At 39.9% G+C, this 22405-nt stretch overlaps 2 protein-coding genes and 1 long non-coding RNA gene across 4 annotated transcripts in view; 1 reads left to right on the top strand and 2 right to left on the bottom strand.

Moving 5' to 3' along the window:
• The window catches only part of LOC133841307 (uncharacterized), a 95004-nt gene extending 77113 nt beyond the window's left edge, over positions 1–17891 (top strand). Inside the window, exons 1-3 of one of the 2 annotated variants that reach the window (XM_062273694.1) lie at positions 2630–3888; positions 12044–12693; positions 15304–17891. In XM_062273694.1, the coding sequence (XP_062129678.1) occupies positions 2929–3888; positions 12044–12693; positions 15304–16201 (2508 nt within the window). In that variant the 5' untranslated portion in view covers positions 2630–2928 and the 3' untranslated portion in view covers positions 16202–17891. Of the gene's footprint in view, positions 1–2629; positions 3889–12043; positions 12694–15303 lie in introns of those variants that run through there. The other variant, XM_062273693.1, reaches the window with a different exon arrangement.
• LOC133844847 (uncharacterized) lies at positions 9246–10261 on the bottom strand. Its single transcript, XR_009894641.1, has 2 exons — positions 9676–10261; positions 9246–9562 (listed from the first exon to the last, which is right to left on the bottom strand). It is a non-coding gene; the product is annotated as an uncharacterized LOC133844847 (long non-coding RNA).
• LOC133841310 (uncharacterized) lies at positions 14253–15119 on the bottom strand. Its single transcript, XM_062273696.1, has one exon. The coding sequence runs from the start codon at positions 15031–15033 to the stop codon at positions 14380–14382; it is 654 nt and encodes a 217-aa protein (XP_062129680.1). The 5' UTR covers positions 15034–15119; the 3' UTR covers positions 14253–14379.
• Positions 17892–22405: the final 4514 nt, after the last annotated feature.

Genomic DNA, 22405 nt, shown 5'->3' with positions numbered 1-22405 from the left:
TTTGGACAGCCACTTTATAGCATGCTTGCTCTATGTAGTTGTAGTCAAAAAAAAAGTTGGTGAATGATTAAAAACTTTTAACTGTGCGGAGGGGGTGAAATTGAATATGCATTTAAAGTGCGCTTCGACTCAAAATGAGCCATCACAATAAATCACTGTGAATCACGGAGTCGCGGGCAGCAGCGACAGCTTTTAAATCCGTTTCGCACATTTAAGCAAAATACTTACCTTCGAATACAGCGTAAACTTTGCCGCCACTGGGATATGAAAAAGCACTAAAAACCGGCGGGCAACAATGCCCCAAAAAACACAAGCAGAACGGTATCAACAACAACAACAACAACAACAATCGCAGTAACAACATTAACAACAACAACAATCACAACAATAATAACAAGAGAAACAGCAGCAACGACGACAACAACAATACGTTGAAAAATCGAAATGAGAGCAACAAATTTTAACGAGCACCACAAAACCCCAACACGATGCTTTTTGAGCCGCCAATCCCGATGTCCCGTTGCTCCGCAATTCCCTGTCTCGTCTACCCCACTCCCACTTCCCTCCCCTCCTCCACTCGCGGAGCCTTCGCCGCGTTTTTGTAATTACAAAAAGTCGAGTTGGGCGCATTACTTGACAAATGGGCAAAGTGTGGGACGGTGGCAGACAGTGGCAAGACCGGAACGCCACGGCGAACGGAGCATGGAGAACTGAGAACGGAAGGCCGTGTAGAAAGCACACAGAGCGAACGAGCCGGTTAACCAGGATAATAGGATGAAACAAATCTAAATGGAGGACCTGGGAGCTGAGAGATGGCGACGGAAACGTTGACGGGAGAAACTCAGACTGAGACTGAGCCTGGTGGCAATTGTACACAAATAAGAACAACAAAATATATATGAAACAAAAAAAGTTCAGGCAAAAATCTGCACAAGACATTTCCAACTGTGTTTTTTGCCTTTGTCTTTCACACACAAATGGAATCGAGCCCCGCAGGCAGCAGTTCAACAGTTCTGTTTCTGTTTCTGTTGCTTGTTTCTTGTTCCTTGTTTCTGGATCTCGTTCTGTTTCTCTCCATTTTGGGGCCAAAAGAAATTTGCGACTTTATGAAATGGACAACAGCGTAATTTTAACATACAAGAGTATGCATACATAATAGGAGCACTCGTTATATACATTGCTTGAATCAGTCGACTACCTTCGCCTGCGAGCGGAGTTCTTAAGTGCCTTAAGAACTGAAAAGATATTTACATACAAAGGGATGCATACAAATTATGGACAGTAAGATTGAGATAAAGAAAGTTGTATTCCTTTTATCGTTATTATTTCATTTTATTTTGGCGGCGAGTTGACGGCGGAAAAAAACGTAATCAATCGAAAGATTAATAGAAATTAAAATTCTTTTGAACTAATTTTGAATAGTCATTTGGTGGCTACTTAAGATTATTATAAAGTCTTAAATACTATAAACAACAAATTTCTAATTTTAAAATGAAAAGATTAACAAATTTCCAACATTACAAAGCTATTTTAATTAAACTTTTAAAACATCTTACAGTTCACTTAGATCGAAAAATTTCGTAAAATTCCCCAACAAATATTGAATATCGAAATAAAGGTACACTAAACCTTAATAAAAATCTTTAATATGGGAATATTTTAAATAATATTTTTAATTAAACAAATAATTTCAAAACCTGTTAGAAATGTAAAAAAAAATTCTGAAGAACTAAACCGTTAAGAACATTTACTTCGAATACAATTTTTCTTATAATGAGGGCATATCAATAAATACAGAAATACCAAACACTTTTTCTTAGCACCAAATATATTCAAATATGATAATGTCTTGCTTAAATTATTTAAAAAATAACACAATACAAATTCATTGAATCTCTTATTAAAAAAGCAAAAGTATTTGCAACGGAATAGCTGCTCTTTTAACACATTTGCGATGGTTCTAACGCCAGCCCTTTAAGCCTAGAGCAATAAAATAATTTAATGATAGTCAGGCACAGCATTTTTTTGTTGTAACAAAAGTCCTGATGTCGCTTGCAGAATAGGCAGCCGCAATTATAGCCCATTCAGCTGACCATGCAGAGTCTGGCAGGCTGGCCGCAGTTGGGCCAACAGTTGGTTGCACAGCTGGGAACCGTCGCCGCAGAAGTCAAGAGTCAGTCGCTGTTCTGTCCACTGCCTATTTCCCCTGATGCGATGCGATTCAATGCGATGCGATTCGCTGCGATGCGATGCGCTGCGATTCTTGCTGCGCGGCAATTAAAATCTTGCATTCAAGTCTGGCCGCGGCAGCTTCAAGTATTTTAATTTCCCTCGGCGCGGCAGCAACAAAACAAAATGGAAATCAACAGTGGTCCATCCATGGCAGAGCTGAGTGAACCCACAAGACCCCACGACGTACCCACAAAATCGGAATCAAAACAAAATGCTAAGCGAGAGGCGAAGTAAAAAGAGAGATGCGGCGACGCAAGTTGCGGCGAAGAGCAAAAGAGAGGCGGCGAATTGGGTGTTTGCTCTCAGCGCATGTGCGAGCTCTGCACAAAATGGCGACGGCGAATTCAAAGTGAATGAGCAATAGCAATGGCCATTGAAATGGCTTCTCAGCTTTAGTTGCTGAATGACTGTCGCGAGATAAAGTTGACTCAGGCGCACGAGCAAAAAACCATGCGATTGAATTGCCAAAGGTACGCGCGCGAAATCTATTGAATTCGCCCCCACCCCTCGCTTCGTGTGCAGGCGACGTCGCTGTCGGTATATACACACACACATACACCGATGTGTGTGTAAGTGTGCGAGTGCGTGAGTGAACTTGAGTGTTTGTCTAGGTGAAAAGCTTAAAGTGCGAGACCATTAAATTGCTGATAGACTAGACAGACAGGCTGCCACGCCCACATAAACAATAGTAGCGTAATGGAGCACCTACGTCCGCTTAGTTATGAGGAGATGTGTCAAATGGAAATGTTGCAGGCCGGCGGCAACACGGCGCAGCCGGTGGCAACGGGCACACCAACAATGCTGCCCATCATGGTGATACCCACAACACTGATAACACAAGGCGGCGGAGTTGGACCTGGAGCAAACTTAGCCGGCGCATCACAGCCACAGGGTGGCGTCGAGCACTACTATCAGCTGCAGCCCACACATATTTTGACTGCGAGCACAGACGGAGCAGCAGCAGCAGCAGCAGCGGCAGCGGCGGGCAATGCTGGGCTTAGCGGCGAATTGGCGCTTCTGCAAAGCGGCGGCGGCGGCGGCGGCGAACAGTTTCCACACAGCATCCAACTGCAACAGCATCCACACACACTTCCACACCAGCTCACCCATGGCCACCCACAGCCTGTCAACATACTGTGCACGGGCACACTGAACCGAGCATCGCCAGCATCGTCGGCAGCTGCCACAGCAATGACGGCGACCACGGCGGCGACGCTGCCGCGCGGCTTTCAGCCGGCTGCCTTTGTGACGGACGTCGAGAGCGACTTTGAGGGCAGCGAGTGCGGTGCAGGTGGCACCACTACCACTTGCATGCCACACTTTCGCTTCGGTGGCTGCGGCCTGCCATCCTCCCAACAGCAGCAGCAGCCGAATCAAGACGCCGTCGTTGGCTGTGGCTCGCTGTCATATATGATGGGCACTCTGGCCGCCGGCGGTGCCATGCACGCTGGCCGCTTTGCTGGCACCCTGGGACGCAATCGACGTGGCGATGGGCACACCAAGCGTGTGTCCTTCAAGGGGGACAATCTGCCGCCAACGCCTCCGCCACCGCCTGCCGTCGAGCTGGACGAGAACGGTCTTCCGATACCGTTGGCGGTGCCAGGCGCTGGCGGCGCTTGCTCCTACATGCACTTCGACAACTACATGGACTACCAGGTGGGTGTGCCAAAGTATAAAGTATGGTAGACAACGATAACAGTTAAGCCAACTCTCTAATTGGCATTCATGGCCTGTTTCGCCATTGTGATGGGGACACATTTACGATTATTGACGCGCATTTGGTTCGTGCCGCGATTTAAATGAGCCCGACGAGCTGGGGAGGGGCGGAGTTTGTTGGCAGTTCAACAGACTAGAAAGAAACATCTGCCGCACAAGTATTGTATTTCAATATACTAGAATCAATTTATGCATAATACAATAAATGATTTGATTTAGATAAATGATTTCTGCGCACAAAGCGGAAGATAATTGACATGAAAGTTTAAGCCCAACAAATGGAATATTTTAAATTATCGGTTCCCTTTTATTATGATTAATAGAGCACTATAATCTGCTCAAATAGAACTAGGCAAAAGTTAAGCACGTAGTAGATTCCTGTGTACACAAAACTAAAACATCATAATTTGCTATCGATGGGCAAACATATTGATTCCCCGAGAAAGAAAACATGAGAAACTTTTATTTATTTAACGTTCATGGCATTTGAAACTGAAGTTGTTTAATATTACTTAACAGAATAATTCTATTCAAATATTGTGATAACAAAAATAATACTACCTTGTAGTAAACAAAAATCCTTAAAATATGAAAATTTTAAATTAAAAAAAAAACGTTTAAGGAGAAAGTAAAAAAAAATTAAACAAGAATGAAAAGTATTACTTTTTCAATTCAATTTTAATACCATTTATACAAAAAAAAAAAGTTCCTCTCATCAAATCTATATTTTTACTTAAAAAATATTGGAAAAAATGATGGGATATACATATATTCCATTTATGGTAAATCCCAGAAATCGATGCAGCCAACATTCTTTAAATTTATATTTGATGGTTATTTTCTTTTTTGAATGCAGTTTATTTTATTGTACTTTTTTTTGCAATGCGCTTAATGTCAGACCATCCACGAACACAACCATGAATAATGTTCGCAATTTCAGAAACATTTTGCTGGGACACATTGTGAACGTATCTGATAAACGATTATCTGCATGTAACTCAATTTGTTTGGACTTTGGGTATCAGATTCCCGAATTCATGGCATGTGTGTGTTATCGCAGAAAACCACTTTGTGGCCCACTAAGGGACAGACACTAACTACATGAAGTCAAAGCTGAAAAGTGTAACCGACCTCGGGCTTACGATAAGTACGCTCACATACAAATGAAGCGTTGCCGTTGCATAGGGAAGGACAATGGTTCTGTGATGCCATTACTCACGACGACTGTCATCTTTGGCCACTGGGGCCATTTGTTCACATTTGCATAATAAATTAAATGTTGCAAGTGTCGTTCAGTTTCAGCTTCTGCTTTTGCTTCAGTTTCTTTTTTGCAGCTAGACCATTTATTCCGTTTCTTTCCGCCAAGGATTCTCTAGCATACAGCGTTTGTTTGGTTGTCAGAACCTGCGTTTTTATGCGTTCGCCAAAACCCATAAATACCGTCATTATTGCCACGCTTACCAGCTCGGTTCGCTATTCACCACTCTCAATTGCCATTCACGACTCGCCATTCGCCGGCATTTCGCGCTCTATTGCCTCTTGGACTCTTTCCTGACCTTCCCACCATGGCAAAGGCAGTGGAATAGAGTTGCTGTGTTGCTGGTTCAATGAGCATCATCAAATGGTTTGATAGTTAAATATATATATATATATATATATAGATATAGATATAGATATAGATATAGATATAGATATAGATATAGATATAGATATAGATATAGATATAGATATAGATATAGATATAGATATAGATATAGATATAGATATAGATATAGATATAGATATAGATATAGATATAGATATAGATATAGATATAGATATAGATATAGATATAGATATAGATATAGATATAGATATAGATATAGATATAGATATAGATATAGATATAGATATAGATATAGATATAGATATAGATATAGATATAGATATAGATATAGATATAGATATAGATATAGATATAGATATAGATATAGATATAGATATAGATATAGATATAGATATAGATATAGATATAGATATAGATATAGATATAGATATAGATATAGATATAGATATAGATATAGATATAGATATAGATATAGATATAGATATAGATATAGATATAGATATAGATATAGATATAGATATAGATATAGATATAGATATAGATATAGATATAGATATAGATATAGATATAGATATAGATATAGATATAGATATAGATATAGATATAGATATAGATATAGATATAGATATAGATATAGATATAGATATAGATATAGATATAGATATAGATATAGATATAGATATAGATATAGATATAGATATAGATATAGTAGTTTTAAAATTTAATTCTCAAGTAGACTTAAAGTCTTTATGTATTTTACACATATATATATATATATTTTACACATACACTGCAACCAAAGGATTCAACTACGAAAGCAATCCTTTCACTTCATTATATCCTAATCCTGATTGACTACAATTTCGCTACTTTTCGGTTTGAACCCTGCTTGGGACATGCTCCGTTTAAGTGTTCGCTCTGCGCTCTGTTCGCTTGTTATGTTGCCCACCAATTTGAGATGCAACGTTTTACTTTCCATCGTTCGTTTCGGGTGATTTGCTCCCTTTTGGTCTGCTTTACTCTGGCTCTTTCACCAAAGCTCCCATTCAATTCATTTTCGATAGATGCTGCATTGCTGGGCAACTGAAATTCTTTCGACTATGCTCAGCAAATGGAACCGCTCTTTGATTGATGGGTGGATGCGTGTGTGGCAACAACAGTGGCAAAGGCAGTGGCAGTGGAAGTGGAAGTGGCAGTGACGCACAGCTGTTTGAGTTTGAGTTTGACTAGCATATTTTCCGATTCTGCTTTTGCCCGCCATTGTTCATGTCAGCTCACGTTTTTCCATAGCTTTTTGCTTTGTTTCAGGAGTTTGAAGCAAGCCAACGAAAGCCATCACGATAAAAATACACTGTAATCATGACTTATTATCAGCTGAATCAGGAAGTTTGCGAGACGTGCTAAAAGTAGAATTGATAAGTTTCAACGTCTCGACTGCACGAAATGCACAGCAGGCAAACGAGCAACTCGACAAAGTTGCAGCAAAAACCATAAAAAAATTTTTACGCTTAAAAGTATGCTTTAAAATCGATGTTTTGCTTCTCGCTCAGTTTAAAGTTTAGCAAAATACAAATTTAAAACAAAGAAAATGTAAAATAGATTGAAATAATTAAATAAATAAAGTTTAGAGCTTAGTGGTATCAAACTAGTTTAATATGTTAAATCATTGAACCATTAAGTAACAATACTTAAAGATCTTTCAAAGACATTAAGTAGCAAGAAAACTTCAAAAGTGTTTGGCACAGACAAAAAAGACGAAAAATACGAGCAGTCGCGGCGACAAAGCATCGTAGACAAAACTTTGATATTTAATGGAGATTTTACCCGCAAACTTGCTCGCATTGGGGTCAATTGGGGTGAGCACACAAACACACACACACACACAAGCGAGAGAAGAAAGAAATGCGATTAAAACTTTAAATTGCTTAATGAACACTTAAAGAGCTGCAATTCCTTAACTACCAATACAAATAGAAAACGAAAACGAAAGAGCGCGCACGCAAGGAAAGCGACCAGACAGTTGCCGGTCATCGCCCACATAACTCAGAGACAAATAAAGAGACGAAGGGACGAGGAAATTGGGAGACAGACAAACAGACGTACAAGCATACAAACTCACAAACTCGAAAACAAACGGCGAGCTAACACAGACATCGGCACCAACTAAGCAGTGAAGAGAGCGAAAAGGAGAGGGATAGGGAGACAGAGAGAGGCTAAAATTACGAAGCAACAACATGGCGGTTACTGTGAATGTACAAGCAAGAAATAGTGAAAGACAACAGCCATGCGGTGGGTTGTGGTATGTCAGCAATGAGACGAGTGCGAAAGTGAAGAACAACAAGAGAGAGAGTGAGAGAGAGAGAGGACGAGAGAGGACGAGATGAGCAGAGGTTGCCGTTATTGCTGGGCCATGTCCATCATGTCCATCAGCATGAAATGCCCCAATGACATTTGAAAAACTAAAAACTTGCCGACGTTGACATGAACAGCAGCCGGCAAAATAGCAGCAAAAAAACAACAATAACAACAACGACAACGGGCGATGTCGACAACATCACCGGGTCCGCCTCCCGTTGCGCCACAGGGTGCCATGAAGTAGCAGTAATGGCCAAGCGGCCCACAATGGATCACAATGGGCGAGAATCACCAAAGTTGGCCACAAATCAGTTTATCAACATTTATGAACGCATCCATCATAATCATCACTCAAATAGTGCTCTACCGTTTTATTATTGAACTTTTACTCAATATTTCTCCCATGCATTGGCATTTTTTCTCCCCTCTCCGACGTTGTGCAGTTGAGCACGAATATTGCAAACTTTTATGAAAGTTGCAACGAACCATTTGCGCTGCTTAAACTTTTAGCATTGCAATCAGCTTGAAAACACCAAAAAATACTTTACTTATTTTTCTCTTTTTCTCATTAGAAATGCCATTTTATTTTTGACCAAATATCAACTATATTATGAACTAACAGAAATTTTATAAAATAATGATATACTATTAAATAATACCTTAAATATTCGTAAACTGCAAAAATATAGAAAATTTTGATTAGTATAATAAACTGAAATGCAAAAGTAATAATATTGCAACTCACATTTGTAGAAGTCTTTTACTCTACACTTGGTAATAAAATAATCTATCGATGCGCAGTAAATTCATAAACCGACACAGTTGCAAATGAAAATTTTGTATCTATGGGATACGAGCACGTTGCATAAACGTGATATTTATAGAGAGAAAACTTTATTTCAAAACTTGCCATGCGTTAGCTTTACACTTTCTGGTTGTTGCATATTTTGCACAGTTTCCAGCTACTGACTGTTATTTCACACCCAAAAAAAAAATGCAATGGGAGTGGTAAAATCACAGTTGAGGCGAAAGATACAAATCACAAAGTTAGAAAGTATAAAAAAGGCAAAATATTTAACGCATGGCTGCTAAACTCTAAAATGCCCTGTTCATATATAAAAGGACAACAGCTGCTTACAAAAACCAAAGTCTAGCTCGAAGAGATTATTTTTGTACACGCAGTTGCTCAAAGGTTCAGACTTATGAATGGTATTAACTGCGACAACTCTTTCTGATGGACTTAACAAAGACAAAGTCTTGTCGTTTCTATGGTTACAGGGTATTTAAAAAGATTTTCTAAAAACTCTGCACCCACCCAAAAAAAGAGAGACAGAAATAACAGCGGAAAACTATAAAGCATTCCACAACGTATTCTTTTATTTTCGTCGCTGTTATTCTCATTGTTACATCTGCCATTTGTTATTGTATGTACATGTTTCTCATTCTGCTTTTTGGTCGTGCTCCCGCTCCTGTTTTGTAAGTCCTGTTGCTGTTGATGTTTGTGTGTCCTCTGTGTCACGTGGATGCCGCCTTTCTATCTGCTCTGACGATTTGCTGAATTGTGTAACTGGGATTGCGTGTTCTGGTCATGCTTGTTGCAAGTACTGCTTTCTGCTACATTTTTATTTAACGTTTCACTCCATAAATGTTCAGCTGGGGAAACGTAAGCAACAACAGATTAAATTTGAATTGCGCTGAGTATCTTTATATTATATGCTCTCATAAATAATTGTTTATTCGTGATGGAAATGAGACAGTAAACCTACTTTATTTATACCGCAACTATGAACTGTCATTCTGTGTCGAGTCCCGGATAATTGATGATTCAATAAATGCCAACAGCTCTCTTTGAAATTCATCGAACATGCCATCAACTCCGACCGCACTCTCATCCCACAAGTCATCAAGATCATCGTCTGATTCGATATCCAATTCTAAGGGTCGAACTATGGGCACATCAAGCCGCTCGCTCGAAACTTCCTCCATTTGTGTCTGCACAATAACTTCTGGCTCCAATAACATGTTTAAAATACACAACTATTTTTAAATGTTATTGTGATTAGATTATTTTTATGTATTTTCAACTTTTTCCAGCTAAACACTGTTGACACTAATTGAAATGTTAAATAGTGTACAGAGTTCAACGATACTCTGATTAAAATTTTTTGGGGGGGTTTAGAGGTTGCCCTAAAACACAAGCCACAAAATACAACTTTGTTGTTAATGCCAGCGCTTGAGCCTTGACACTTTTCCACGAGCACGACAAACTAGAATTGAACTAATTATAAAGTGGGTGCAAACAACTACAACCAGAATGTTGAACAAGTCCCCATGGCTGCTGTCACCTGCTGCTGTTGCCTCTGCTGCTGCTGCTAGTGCTGTGAGGTCAACGCCTCCTGCCACCGTCCATGAATTTTGCAACAGCTTTGACGCCTTCGCGTTGCTCCCGGTAGCGAGGGTAGCGAGCGCGAAATGTGGCTAAAGCTGCTTTCCGGATTATGGGCCATCCCCCCTATGGCAGCTCCAACATCCATCGCACCCCGCCAATGATAATTCTGCCAACTGCAAACTTTTTGCATCCGCAGCCCCGACATGCAAAACTAACGCCGAGCGACCAAAAATGATGCGCTCTTTAAGCAGCAGCAGACCCAAAAAGTTTTCCCAAAAATTTTCTATAAAAGTCAATTTGATGGCAAACTGCTCGACTTGCAAACATCCTGTAGAAGTTAAGAGAATATTCCTTATTACAGCCTTATTTTAAAATCATGCAATAAAGTTAATCAAGGCCTAATCCATTGCGATTCTCCAGGGTATTAAATGCACAATTGGGCTGCTGAAAGAGCATAAGAAATATTTACATTTTTATTAAAAATTGAATAAATTGCAATGTTTTTCTCTTGAGCATGGCAAAACTTCAACTTAACTCATTCTTTTTATCAGTTGAATTTGCCAAGTCGAAAGTTTCGCATTAATATAAGTTCATTTGCCTGCTGCTGATGCTGATGCTGTTGAAGAGAGATTCATAATTAAAATAGTTGCAAATGTAACAACCACCCGATTCGGGTTTGAAAGCATTCAAATTGCTTCGCTTGTGTTTTATTTAATTAATTTTTGAGCTGCCATGGAAAATAGTTATATGTTATGTATGTGTGTGCAACTTTTTCCCTTTGATATTATTGCGCATACGCCGCGTGGTATAGCTAATTAGCCGCATATGCAAACAAAAGAGGAATATACGAAAGTGTGGGCGTTGCACAGTAATCATACCATTGAAAATAATTGCGCAAAACTCTTGACTACAAGTGGAAGTGATGGGTGGGGGGATGAAAGGGGGATCTGCGGTATATCATTTGCCCACATGAAATGGTCCGATTAAAATAACCATTGAGTGTACGCAAGGATTAAATGCTCTTGATTGCAGAATGTGGGATTAAACAATGCCATAGTAAAGTGCCATAGAATCCAATGTTCAATTAAATTAAAACAATATTATGGCATACTCACACACACATTTGCAGTGTATCAAATATTTCGTATAATGAATGTTATCAAACTTGATTTGTTCCTTGGACTGGTGCCCAGTTTTTTGGGCTGCGCATAATTCGAGCAGATAGTCGGGGAGTAACTAAATTATTGGCAGCCTCTGGCAAAACTTTTTGACAAAGTTTTGTTTGCAAAGTTGGAAGCTGAACGGACGAGAATGTCAATGTAACGAGCGAGCGCTGGGGGACACATGTGAATTATTGCCATGGCTTAATTATGTTAGAGGCAAGATTACCCAAACAGCTGCGACACAAGGCACAGGAACTAGAAGCCAACGGCTCGGATTGGTTATGGATTTGTGTTTGATTTGATTTGGTCATTTGGTTCATTAAAAACTTTGCGACTGAGCCTTGTTGATGTTTCATGGCACCCAGTTATGAATATTGCAAAACCGTTCAAAGTTTTAATTAGAGCGCAACATCAACGAAAGAAACTTTGACGCACTTTTAATGAAGCAACTCCCCGTCAAAAGGGCTGAACGGATGACTGACTGTCTGGCAGCACCTTATGCTGCCAGGTAATATGCAGCATAAAGTAGCGAAAAAAGCTAACATTCTTTTGCTTTGTTCCATTTCTGATTTTTTTTTGCAGACAACCGGGTTTGGCGGGCTGCCAGACGTCACGGAACACTCGAACATACGCCGCACTCTCTCCCGCCAGAACTCGATCTCCAACAGCGATTCAGGCGGCGAAATTGCCAGCATACAAAAGTCCAAAGTCTTTGGCAGCGCGATGACGGGCGGCGTTGTTGTTGGCAGCGATATCGCTGGCATCGCACTCGATACCAAATCGCCCACCTCACTGGCATCCGCCGCATCCAGTGCAGCCGGCGCCTCCGGCAAGACAAAGGGAGGCAAGACGGGTGCTGGTCGCAAGGGTCGAAATAATTCGGCTGCAGGGCATAAGACACGCCGTGGCTCCTGGATGGTTGCACTGACCCTGGTGAGTGCCATCTGTCTGCTGGCGATTGCGGCCACGCTGGCATACCAGCATTTCTTCATGTCGCCCAGCCGCAATTCGCATGCACAAAGACTGAGAATCGTTAGGCGCATATTGCGTGAAGTGCCGCTCGTCGATGGACACAACAACTTTGCGTGGAACGTGCGCAAGTATGCGCACAGCAGTCTCGAGCTGGTGCATCTCAGTCACGACCTCGATCATAAGTCCATGTGGTCACGACCTGCGTGGGCCCAAACCGATATGGAGCGACTTAAGCAGGGATTAGTAGGTGTGCAAGTCTGGTAAGTGATGGCCAAAAATATAAACAACAACACAACGAAAATCAGTCAAACTAAACAAGAAAGAAAATTAATGTCTAGTGTGTTTAACTGTGAGATACCCGCTACCCATTTTGAATAAAAGCAAAACAGTGCGGTATTCATTTATATAACACAAAAATACTAAAAATATACCAAATGTTATATTTTGTATATTGATATAGTACTTCATTCAACTGCTACCTATTATGTATAAAAGCAAAACAGTGCAATATTAATTCAAAATTATACTAAATTAATAGACCCCAAAAAACTAAATACGAAAGGCTATATTTGACATATTAGTATAGGAATACATTCAAAATATACCATTAAGTGCAAAATATACCAGATTGTCCAGGTGTTTTTACACATAGAGAAGTATTTCTTAAGGAGACAATTTTTATCCAACTGTGGTTGTGGTTATATTTATCTTTTTTTTTCGACAATCTAGCTAGGCAGACCAGGAATATGTATACTTCATGTGGCCTCTGATAATTCCTTCTGATTGTTACACATATGTCCTAGAGACACAAAGTAATAATACGCTTGTTCCCTATGGATAGAGGGTATAATCAGTCAAACTGAAAAAGCCTCGTATGCGATGCAATCAAGCATGCATAGACATCGACCCCATAACAATTACCGAACACAGCGGCTGACCAGGTCACAAAGAGCAAACCTTCCGGCCAGACAACCAGCCAGCTAGTCAGTCAGTGAGCCCGATAACCGCCCACTGAGCACGAAACTCTAGTCGAGAAATGCCAACAATTTGACTGCAAAATAAAATTTGGCAACAGCTACTACGATATTGCTGCTGCTGATGCTGTCGGGCATATGGCCAACCAGCCATGCCTGCTGGCAATTTTTAGTGTATCACCAGCAACTACGAAAGCAACAACAATATCAATATCAAATCTGACTGTATGCAGTCCTTGTTGGGTGTTGAAGAAGAGCACGCTTTGACAGGCGGCAGACAGCTGCAGTTTGGGAAAAATACTGATAGGCAATCGACTTGATTTTATTTGGTTCGATTTCGAACGCCACACCACAAAACACAAAACACAGAACTCAAAACCAAGCACCACTACAGTTCGCTACGCTTGGCAGCCACCAAACGCCAGATGGCGCTGCACCGACTCAAACTTTTGTGCAATTTTCGCATTTAATTTTAGTGGTCGTCATTGTTCAATTTCCCTCACTTTCTCTTTCTCTCTCGAGAACTGTATGCTGCACTTTTCGCCTGTGGTTGGCAGCCCTCGTTATTGCCATATCATTGCATTTGAAATTCAAATGTTCTGTTAGTTAACTACTTTTATGGGATTCATGCAAACTGCATCTTAATAGCAATGCAACTGGGCCAAGTGTTGTATGGTGCACTCAACCGTTGGTCTAACTGCTTTTTGTTCAATCAATAATCACTATAACGAAAATTGTTAAAATATATAAAAGCTTAGTTCGAAAATCTTTTTACATCAAAATTAAAGGATTAAATCCAAATGGAATAGACGTTATAATCTGGACAAAATATATATAAAAAACCATTTCTCTATGTTATTTCATATGCGAAATACATTTGTTTATTCGATTTCCATGCTGAACTAAATAAAACATAAAAGAATGAGTGACATATCAACTTTTTCCCAACTTTCGTAACGCACAAAATTGCAGTCAATACCATGGCATTGAGAGGACCTTTCGGGTAACATAGAAGACCTTCCGATTATCAGGTCCATACGATCCAGACATTATCTCCTGTCCACTTTTCCGACGCTGCACGCAATCCTTGCACTTGCATTTCTTCGACTTGAAATTAGAACTGTCAGTAACAATTGCCGCAGAACTAGAACTGTCATTAACATTCGAATTCATGTTTAAATTGTCACTAAGGCTGGAATTCTCTTTTCCAGCTGATATTCTTTGCTTGTCCGATTCAGCCGCCGAACCGCGTTCTTTTTTCTGGCGATGCGTTTTGATTGCAGCAAATGCACTTAAATTGCAGTTCTTCATATGTGGATTCTGCTTGCTTTTCAAATAATACTGTCGACGATCCATGACAGCTGTGCGCTTATTGACCCACCAATCAAAGTCGGGATCTATGTATGGCGGCTTGGCATTGGTCAACTCTTTGGTCACAAACTCTTCATGCTCCTTCAACCAGAGTCGACCATATTCCCAGCCCAGCAGCAAACTCATCGAAGGTTGTTCTTTCTCGAAAGACGAGGAAAACGACAAACGACGCGGTGGCGGCTCATCGGAGGGGAATATTTGATGACTCTCCTTGCAAGAGCGAACCTGCTCTGCCCGAGCCCAAGTCTTATGCATATTATTTAATATGTCTCGATTCTTTTGTGTGTAGATCTGTTGTATTCAACTAGTAAGTGTAACTGAATTAGTGCTGATTCGTTGCTTTGAATAAGTTTAAAGTTGAAGTTAAAATCATCATCACCAAATTTAACAAGTTTAGCTTTTAAAGTATTTGAATTGGGGGAATTTCTTGTACTTTTCCAAATCACAATTGTTTGACCCTTAAGCACCCGAAATCTTGTAGCAATCTGCTGAACTTTACGAACTTTTTTTCGCCTCCAATTGCAGGTCTGCGTACGTGCCATGCGAGGCACAGGGCTTGGACGCCGTCCAGCTGGCACTGGAGCAAATCGACATAGTGCGCCGGCTGTCGGACATGTACGCCAGGGAGACAGTATTGGCGACATCCTCGCAGGACATCGTGGCCACGCACAGACGCGGCATGCTGGCCTCACTGATCGGCATCGAGGGTGGCCACACCATCGGCTCATCGCTGGGAGTGCTGCGATCATTCTATTCACTGGGTGCTCGCTACCTCAGTCTGACACATCGATGCGATGTGTCGTGGGCCGGGTCGAGTGCGTCGCCGCAGGAGCAGGGTCTGACGCCTTTCGGCAAGGCGATTGTGCGCGAAATGAATCGTCTGGGCATGATGATCGACCTGTCGCACAGCTCGGATGCCACGGCTCGTGATGTTCTTCAGGCAACACGAGCGCCCGTCATCTTTTCGCACTCAGCGGCACGGCAGCTGTGCAACTCGACGCGAAACGTGCCCGATGACATATTACGTCTGGTGGCCGAGAATGGGGGCCTTGTCATGCTGAGCTTTGACCCTGAGGACGTGGCCTGTGGTCGTCAGGCGAGATTGCAGGATGTGATAGAGCACATCAAGTATGTGCGAGCAATTGCGGGCATTCAACACATTGGCCTCGGCGCCGGCTACGATGGCATTGAAATGCCACCACTGGGCTTGGAGGACGTGTCCAAGTATCCAGAGCTGTTGGCCGCCCTACTCGAGGATCACAACTGGAGCGAGGAGGATGTGGCCATGCTGGCGGGTCGCAATTTTCTGCGCATCATGGAAACGGTGGAGACGGTGCGCGACTATTGGAAACGTGCCGCCATTCAGCCCATCGAGCAGGCGGAGCCACAGCCAAAGACGCAGTGCACTTACATGTCGTCGTGACCACTGCCGCAGGCGGTACGAACGCGCCGCGATGAGCCCGCGACGATGGACACAAGCTCAGCCAATCACACGGAAACTGCTTCAACTGATGCCCAGCACTGGCATCAATTGCAATCCCGGCCCGGCGCAAATCAAACGGAAGTGCAGCACGTGGCAATGGCAGCCACAACGATGCCAACCACATTCACAGTCAGCAGTGGACTTTTGCAGTAAGCTGCATCAAGCACACTTGTAATTCACCCAGACGAACGAGTGTTGTTAATGTCGGTTAAGTCGACTTAACCCTCTTCATTTATGTTATTTACTTAATACCATATGATCAAAATCCTGTGGCTATGTAACGGTAAATACTCGTAAAATATATACTCTGTACGTTAAGCGCAGGAATCAAAATGACAGAATGATAATATTTGTGGCGAAGAATTAAAATAAGTGTGTATTTAATGTAGACGCGTTGTATATCGATAAGTTATGCATAAACGAGGCAAAGGCATTCGTGGGTTTCACGCTTTATTTTACTGCTGATTAAAAGTCAATATTTAATTTGGTTGTAATCTATATCTTTACTTTAATTTATTCACTTTTATTTCATTTATTTTAATTTGTATGTCAACTGCACAATTTTATCGCCAAACAGATTTCGATTATTTTTAATTGCAACTCGTTATACACGATAACCATGCACGTACACACTCATGCATACAAAGTCAAAGGCATTGCCAACACAAATGAGTGAAAGAAACAAGCATATAATGAAACATGCATGTTCTGCATTTCACACGCATGCCAAGGGAATTAGCATGCAATGCAGACATGCGCTAGAAGGAGACGTATAGACAACTTCTGGACTTCGGCATGTCTAACACACTCGCACGTCTTGACACCACGTTGTTCTGGCACCTGCACTTCAAATCTGCAAGTCATCAAGTGGCAAGCGACAAACTCAAGTCGAGTCACACAGCACGTTCTCGCAGCAGATTTTAAGCAACTGCAACTGATTTTGTTGTCATTTAAAATTCATTCTTTAAAATTATGTTTAATCAATAATACTGCAGCTACTGATAAACAATACTTGCAATTAAATGTATTTTTTTCTATTTTAATTTTATATTTGCATTTCATTAATTATTGCGCGGCAGATTAACAATTCAACATCGAACGAATCGCATGGCAAGCAATTTGCAACTGTATTATAAAATAAACAAGTTTAAATTGTCGACATAAGTAATACATATATCGAAAAGTATAATTATTCCTAATTAACACGAATAAATAATGTATTCATAGTAATTACGAGGCAACTCTTTATACCCATAAATTGAATGCAAATTGTCACAGTGTTGAATCGATACGCAAAAAAAGAAAAATAGAAAAAATATGTTAAAACAGTGCGAATTCTGTTTTTTTACCCACTTCCAATGAGTATACATACTCTGTATGCTGTATGATTGCAATTGTGCACTTGTAATTCTTACAGTCCTAGGTTAGAACACGACATATACATAAATATAATGATTACAAATGTTGTATGCGTTACTACACACACACTCCCACACATAGACACACACACACAGGAAATATACAGAAATTCAGCATAATCGTATTTATAAATATTTAGGAAAGCAAACGCGAATATCTTATAGAAATAAATGCATTTCCATAAAATAAATCAAACTAAAAATCACCCAAATGACGCATTTTTTATTTGTGACTTTTCCAGCAAACTTAACTTAACTCAATATAACAAAAAAAAAAAAAGAAAAGTTATTCCAAGATGTTTGATCACTTGCAGTTATACGAACTCAATTGTTTCCTTCAACTTCTAAAGTTTATTATTCTGGGATTATTATAGTAAATGCCTGATTAGGATAACTTCAAGCTCAGCACTCTCGACTGAATCACTCTTATTTGATTAACAAGGTTGCCAAGTACAACTACTTGGGACGCACGAAACTTAACTAGAACCATATTTTATGGGCAAGGGCCAAACACGAGAGATATAGGGATCTGTTTTATATAACTGTAAGAATAAGTGCTGAGACACACAGAATCGCAGTTTGTTGTCTGAGGCCATAAAAAACGTTAAGTGGTCGTAAATCAAAATTCAGCAAGCATGAGAAAAGTTCACCAAGTTCTTTCTATTTCATTCATTCCTTTTTTTTTTTTGTGTTTCGTAATTTTTTTTTCTTTTCTTCATTGTCGGTTTGGTCTTATTCCTGGTGCGCTTGTATTTATTTTCAACTATTTTCCGAGCATAAAAAGAAAATGCAACTGGCTTTCGCACAGTATAGCTAGAGCGCAAATAGAACCGGATATTGGCATTCGGGTCGGGAAAGAAGTTCAGTGCCGGCGCCTAAAGTCCTTAAACTTTGTTGCAGCACCAAGTAAATTCTATTCATTTACAGTCCATTGAAAGTTGCTTAAATTTTAACGAGAATAGGCAAACGTCATCCTCCCAACCAGCCCACCCACAGAATCATCTCTACTAAGACAGCCAAGTCCAATCTTCGCTAACGATTCTTTGCGATGTCTCATGGGCCTTGACGGCGCCAACGCACAGTGGTTCCGCCCATAGGCCAAAATTAAAAAAAGTCATAACAACAAAAATTTACGAAAAGTAAACAAATCGTTACTAAAATGTCCAAGCTTCTTCATTGCAAACTAGATTTTTCTGGAAATCTAACGGGACATTCTAAAAATAGAATGCAAAGTGTGAACACGTCTTCAATTTTGCTGCTGCAAATGCGTTTAGTGAGCTTTTTGTCAAAACAAAAGTGAAGTTTAAAGTGGTCGGACGTTCGCAAAAATTCACCAAATTGAATTAGTTAAAAAGGGTATTAAAGTTGAAGATATTTACTTTAACAAGTTCTTTTACTGAAATTAATTTGAATTATTTATTATTTGTTATTGTTTAATTATAATTAATACTAATTTTCAGTGAATTGTGATCGCCATTTTCTCTGTTTAAGTAGATTTTTAGATATGTTCCCCCCCGATTCCCCCTTTATGAGTGATATCAGTGCATTTGCCAATGTTTTCAGGTAATAAAAATGTTAAGTTCAGCTGCAGATTTTGGCAGACGTGTATATACACATTAATAAACTCACGCTATCTTACTATTTTCAAGGTCAAATTTGCGACGCAATCTGCTGCTCCTTCTTTGCCTTTGTGATGTTTTTTTTGTGTTTGTGGACAATTTTACATATTCTTTTTTTCGCTTATTTTTATATTATCATTTTTTATTGGCGCTTCTTATAACTACGAGCTTTTACGCATGTACATCTTTGATCTTTGGTGCACAGAAGAGGGCACGAATGCAGAAAAAACTCGAAAAGTAATTAGTTTAGTAGAAGAAAGCAGAAAGGTAATTTAAATACTCTTATACATATCTTGGATGCTAATAATCAAATTTTAGCACTGTAACTCCACCGGAAGTATTTTGGCGCACTATCGGCATATAAGCCATACTAAGGTTGTATGGGAGCTATAGGATATAGTATTCCGATCTAGACAATTTTTTTACTATATATTCAAAATATTTTTATAGAATTTTGGGCAAAATTTCGTAGCAATATAAAAACTAGAAGTATTTTTGGCCGCATCTCCCATACTGGCGGAACCACAGTGCAACGCCATCAATGTCTGATAACAATGTATTTGTTGTTTACACGAGGACTTAAGGTTTTTTCTTCTGTGATACTCATAGCTTGCCACTTGGCATTGAACTCCCCAATCTCTCACGCTCCGACTCTCTCTTTCTGACTGACTTCCCTGACCTATTCCCTGACCCGCCTCTTTGCCCACTTCATTGTTTATCATTGTTGTTATTTCGGCTGCTGCAGCATAATAGAGACACTAATTGTTGTGCCTCAAATGTCTCCAAAGTATTTGATTTTGTTTTGCAGCTTTTTTAGCTTTATTTCCCATTACAGCACAAAGCAATTAAAGATGGCTCAATTTTCAGATACTCTCGCATTTGTTGAGTTTGCGGAACAAAGGCAATAATATTTCTAAAGCCACTTACTTTGTCTTGATGACTTCGAAATCAATGCGAACTGTTAATTTGCCAAATGAAAGCATTTCAACACAATTTCTTTGACCATTTTTTAATGGGGATTTTCGCTCCTGTTCCAATTTAATCTTTTAAAATGTGGAAGTAAGACAGTTTGACAATTTCAAGTAAAAAGATCAAATAATGTCGTGCATTAATGGATTAACATTGTAGATAACACCTTTTCATTACTGGATCCTTTTCATGAAATGGATCAAAGGCGAGTTTATTATGGTTCTCTCCATCAATTTCGCATACATAGTAAGGAATAGCATAACTATTTAATCCAGGCGAATAAGTATACAAAAGTTTATGGCTATAATTCTCATTAAATGTAATAACCTGTTGTTAAGGACACGCTAACGACAAGTTGGCAACAGGGCCGAAATAAAGTCGCTCGTTAACGGCCGTGTCGTCATCGCATAGCTTTCTCATTAACACGCCGTCCGGTTTCAATTTCCCGTTTAATTTCGTTTCATTAAAAATGCCTCCCCTATGGCACATTGTGTTCAAGTTTCAGCATTAATGGAAACTGTCATGCAGTTTGAGACCACTTCAGATCTACCCTTCCCCTTCCCTCCCCCCGCAGTCCATCGCGTTACCACGCGATGCTGTGGCTGTCATGGACGCAATACACCCAAAAAAGCGAGCAATAAACATTTTTGCCATGTCCGACTCTGCGGCAAGTTGATGGAAAAAATAATGCCTGATGACATTTATAATGACTAAAATCAGCAAGAATTGTTCTCTGTCTCTCTCGTTGTTGCTATTCATTTCGTTGGAGTGGAATTGCCACAATCGAAAATGTTGAGCTTCGCAATCATAAATGCCAGCAATTCATTTGGAAAAGTGATTTTCAGTCTGTCTGTTCATACACAATTATCTTCGCTGCTGCTTTTCGCTTCTATGCATAATTCCACAGCTTCTATTATACCTTCTATTGAAATTTCCATTCAATACTTCCATATTCAATTCAATATCCAAATTCTGCATTCAAGGTATTTCAAACTGAAATTTAGTATTTGTGTTAGCTCCTTGTCACCCAGGTTTTCTATTAGTCTAACGTGACAAGTCGCAAAGTCAACAAAAAGACCGACCACACACACGAACTGAACTGAAAATGCCTGACAAGTGGCAACTCCTGTTGCCTGTTGCCTCTCTCATGCAATATTTACCCGCACGTCCATAAATTACGTATACGAGCCGTAGTGCAATATGCAAACATGAAGAGAAATTTGATTTTTGCGCCAAATACAGCCCAAAGCGATTAATAAGTGAATTAATGATATGCGAAATAAATTAGAATTTAATTAGCAAAGCCAAATTAATTAAAATATCATGTACAGAACTCGCATAAATTTCCGAATTGAAAATCAATAGCTAAAATAAAGCATTACCAACATTAATTGTAGCCTTGTGACTTTAATGAGGAATTAAATAAAATAGCAAACTTCAAGTTTTGCTTTATACTTCGAGCCACACTTAATGCAGTCAGAAAACTTGTGAGTCAAGCTCAAGGCAGCAAAATCATAATAATTAAATTGCAAATTATTGAATAAACCACACTTAGAAGGAAGAAGGACAAGTTTCATTGGCTCTTTGCTGGCTTTTCTAACCCAAGTGGCCGCAAGGACAGCCAGCATTAGAAATGCATATGTATATATGCCCAAAAACCAAATTGGTCCTTAAAATGATGCAACGAGAGGCAAAGAGTTTTCTCCCCTAACACTCACCCAACTCATTCCTCTTTCAACTCACCCGCATGCATTGACATTTGCAAAACCCCAAAATTGTTGGCTGTGTGGCAAACCGAGCGACATCATTTGCAGGCAAAGCGCAGCAAGGCAAGTGCAATTAGGAAATTTGCAAAATTGTCTATTGCCCCCAGGCCACAGAACATGGCAAATCACAGAGCAGAGCCGAGAGATGTTCTCTTTGCATAGACACACCCCTAACACACACAGAGACAAGTTTGCAAGGAATAATGTGGGAAACTGAACATTCCTTGGTCTAGGTATTTGCATTGGCAAACAGTAGTCAATTATGGCATTATCTTGACGTAATGCATCTTGGTCACATTTTGAATATGTTCGTACATTTTGTTTGATTAAAAATAATAATCATTAAATTTCAAATGATTTTAATAGTTAGCC

The sequence above is a fragment of the Drosophila sulfurigaster genome, chromosome 3 (genome assembly GCF_023558435.1).
Source record: "Drosophila sulfurigaster albostrigata strain 15112-1811.04 chromosome 3, ASM2355843v2, whole genome shotgun sequence".
Classification (NCBI taxonomy): Eukaryota; Metazoa; Arthropoda; class Insecta; order Diptera; family Drosophilidae; genus Drosophila; species Drosophila sulfurigaster.
This window is presented reverse-complemented; position numbering and strand designations above follow the sequence as displayed.

Coding starts and splice junctions, on each gene's coding strand:
- LOC133841310 (XM_062273696.1), bottom strand. CDS start 15,033: ATGCATAAGACTTGGGCTCGGGCAGAGCAGGTTCGCTCTTGCAAGGAG.